Genomic DNA, 3419 nt, shown 5'->3' with positions numbered 1-3419 from the left:
AAGTTCAACCAGTAGTCTGCGAGTTCCCATCAGGCAGCTTTCTTTGGTGGACGCCACGAGTAGGAGGTCATCTACATATTGTAGTAAAGTTACCTGTGGGTTTTGTGCCCGGAAAGTTGCCAGGTCCCTGTGGAGGGCTTCATCAAACAAGGTAGGAGAATTCTTAAATCCTTGTGGTAATCTTGTCCACGTGAGTTGACCCACTCTCCCACTTTCAGGATCTCTCCACTTGAAAGCGAAAATCAACTGGCTCACTGGATGCAGTCGCAAGCAGAAAAATGCATCCTTTAGGTCAAGGACTGTATACCAGGCACGATCTGGGGGAAGAGAGCTTAAGAGATTATATGGGTTGGGTACCGTAGGATGTAAGGTAAGGACTCTTGTTGACTTCCCGCAAGTCCTGTACTGGCCGATAATCCCCAGTCCCAGGTTTCTTTACCGGCAAGAGTGGTGTGTTCCAGGGAGATTTACAAGGCACAAGAATCCCTTGTTGTACAAGCTTGTCGATGTGAGGTCGTATCCCTGCTACTGCCTCTTTTGACAATGGGTATTGTTTTACGCTTATTGGGGTGGCACTTGATTGCAGCTTGATCACTATGGGAGGGATGTTCACCGCTTCCCCCATGCCCCCAGTTTCGGCCCATGCTTTCGGATACTGCTTGAGCCACTTTTCAAGGTTATCCAGGTTCTCCTTGGGGTTTTGGTATAGTCTATATTCCTCCCCCAAGTGCAGAGACAATACGCATGTTTTTGGCTTTCTGCCTGCAAGGGCGATCTCAGGGCCAGCAGAAGTAAAGCTTATCTGAGCCTTCATTTTTGTTAACAGGTCTCGTCCGAGGAGGGGGGTAGGGCACTCGGGTATTAACAAAAAAGAATGGGATACCTGGTTAGTTCCCAAGTCAATAGTTCGATTAGTTGTCCAGGGGTATTCTTTTCGACCTGTTGCTCCAATTACCATGGTCTGTTTGTTAGTTACAGTCCCTAATGAGGTTTTCAGTACGGAATATTCTGCCCCAGTATCAATCAAAAAATTTACTGGGGTCCCCTCCACATTTAACGTTATCCTAGGCTCGGGGAGGGGTTCCGGGCCCTGACCCCATTAATCTTCATCTTCCTCCAGGGTTAGTACTCTCTTTCCCTTTTTCTTAGGGCATTCACGGGCCCAATGCCCATGTTCCTTGCAGAACGCACATTGATCTTTTCCCAGTCTTCTGGGTCCCTTATTCCTGTCATTGTCGCCCAGGTCCCTTCCTCCTTTCGCCTGTCTTTCCCCTTGGCGTTTCCCCTCGGCCATTACTGTAGTAAGTATTCTTGTTAAATTCTTATCCTGTCTCTTTTGTCTTCGTATTTCTTCCTTCTCTCTCTCATTCTTTTCCCTCTCCCACTTTTCTTCCTCGGTTTCCCTTTTATGGAACACTTTCTCAGCCTCTTTAACAATATCTTGCAGGGTGTAATCCTGCAATCCCTCGATATGCTGCAGTTTTCGTTTTATATCTGGTGCAGCTTGTCCAATGAAGGACATGATAACGGAGGCCCGTTGTCCCCTAGATTCGGGATCAAACGGGGTATAAATACGATAGGCCTCCATGATACGTTCTAGGAACACCGAGGGTGGTTCATTAGGCCCCTGCATAATTTCTCTCACCTTTGCCAGATTGGTAGGTTTCCTGGCTGCCCCTCTTAGTCCTGCTACCAGAGCCCGGCGGTATATGGACAGTCGTTCCCTACCTGCTGCTGTATTATAGTCCCATTGCGGTCGCGCTACTGGGAACAACGCTTCCACTTCCATTCCTGTTCGAGGGGGTTGGCCTGGTTGGCCTTCCTGCAGGGTTTTTCGTGCCTCCGAGAAGATTCGTTCTCGCTCCTCTGTGGTGAAAAGTGTTTGAAGTAACTGCTGGCAGTCGTCCCATGTGGGCTGATGGGAGTACATCAGGGATTCGACTAGTCCTATGAGGGCAGCAGAGTTCTCAGAAAAAGAAGGGTTATTTGCTTTCCAGTTGTACAAATCGGAGGACGAAAAGGGCCAGTACTGTAATGGTTGTAACTCATCTGGCTCTGTGGGGGCTGGCCCCACCGCCCGGAGTGGTAAGGCTACAGTGGAGTCTGGTCCCTCAGGCATTATCCCCCGTTTACTCCTGGTACCGGTATAGGGTCCTTCTTCCCAACCCCCCGGGTTATATGGCACAGGTACTCCCTCGTCTGGGGACCGGGGTCCAGTTGGGGGGGCGGTGGGTATAGATGTGGATACAGGTGGAGTCCATTCAGGGGGTCCTTCGACCTCTGGATATACCTTGGTCTTAGGGCTTGGTTCTTTCAATTTTTCATAATCTCCTCCATTATTGGTCACCCCTTCTTCTACTCCTGTGAGAGCCAGAGTCCTGGTTGTCACAGGTACGCCCCGTCTAAAGTATGAGTAGGATGGGGCTAGGACTCTTATTTTATCATTTGGAAGAAATGGTCGGACCCAGTCCGGCGGATACATCACCAAATCTTCCCATACTGTGATATATGGTTCTTGGTCAGGATGGCCTCCTATTGAGGCGAAAATAGACATTCGGACTGCCCGTATGGTATGGATGTCAAAGGTACCTGACCGTGGCCATCCTACTTTAAAGGTTGGCCATTCACTTTCGCAATAATTTTGCCAATCCCCCTTCTTGATAATAAGAGACAGGTTTTGCCCTCGTGCTTTTACTTTTGCCCAATGTGCCAATGTTAATGACAGAGGGGTGGATCGGGACTGCCCCATGGTTATCAGTAATACAAAAAAGATTATAATAAGACACACACACACAGAAACGATTTCTCGCTCTCCACGACTTTTACACCACGGAAGAGATCTTATCAAAATTTCAGAAGGGCGGAGACTTCGTCCCCTCATTCACTCCACAAGGACCAGCTAGGTTTCACCTATAGGCAAAGGTTGCCTATTTTCACCCGTGAGGCGTCCCCCAGGGCCGTAGCCTGTGGTGCCGGACACGTCTGTCCCCCACACGTGCTACTCAGAAACCTCTTTAAAGTCTGTCAGACCTTTACTGACCCAGCAGCTTCAGTTTTCCCGTGACCCTTACTTCCAAAACAACATAACACAACCCTGACAATTATGACTCCTATCCTTACACAGGTAGAACATAAAAAATCAATACAATTAATCAGGCACATCTAAAATTTTGCACAAAGGGGTTTCTGTCCCGTACCTATCCCCGTAATTGTTGAGTGTGACTCTCAGGTGAAACCAACAAATACACTTATGGACACAGAGGCGGCACAAAAAGCATTCCCTGAACTTACAAGGGTATCAAGGTATGTTCTCACCCAATCACCCACAAAAGTAACATTCACTTGGACTCTGATGCTTAAGATATCTGTGCAACAGCGAGCTCCCAATCTCACACACTTTAAACATTTTCAGAGGTTAA

At 48.2% G+C, this 3419-nt stretch overlaps 1 protein-coding gene across 1 annotated transcript; it reads right to left on the bottom strand.

Annotated features, from left to right (window-relative positions):
• Positions 1-340: 340 nt before the first annotated feature.
• LOC133629516 (uncharacterized) lies at positions 341-3166 on the bottom strand. The gene is given in 1 exon segment (XM_062020170.1): positions 341-3166. A coding segment is annotated over 1 exon segment (2541 nt). The 5' UTR covers positions 2882-3166.
• Between the last annotated feature and the right edge of the window lie 253 nt (positions 3167-3419).

This window comes from Colius striatus, unplaced genomic scaffold (assembly GCF_028858725.1).
Source record: "Colius striatus isolate bColStr4 unplaced genomic scaffold, bColStr4.1.hap1 scaffold_56, whole genome shotgun sequence".
NCBI classification, from domain to species: domain Eukaryota; kingdom Metazoa; phylum Chordata; class Aves; order Coliiformes; family Coliidae; genus Colius; species Colius striatus.
The sequence above is the reverse complement of the archived record's forward strand: the minus strand, read 5'-3'. Positions and strand labels throughout refer to the sequence as shown.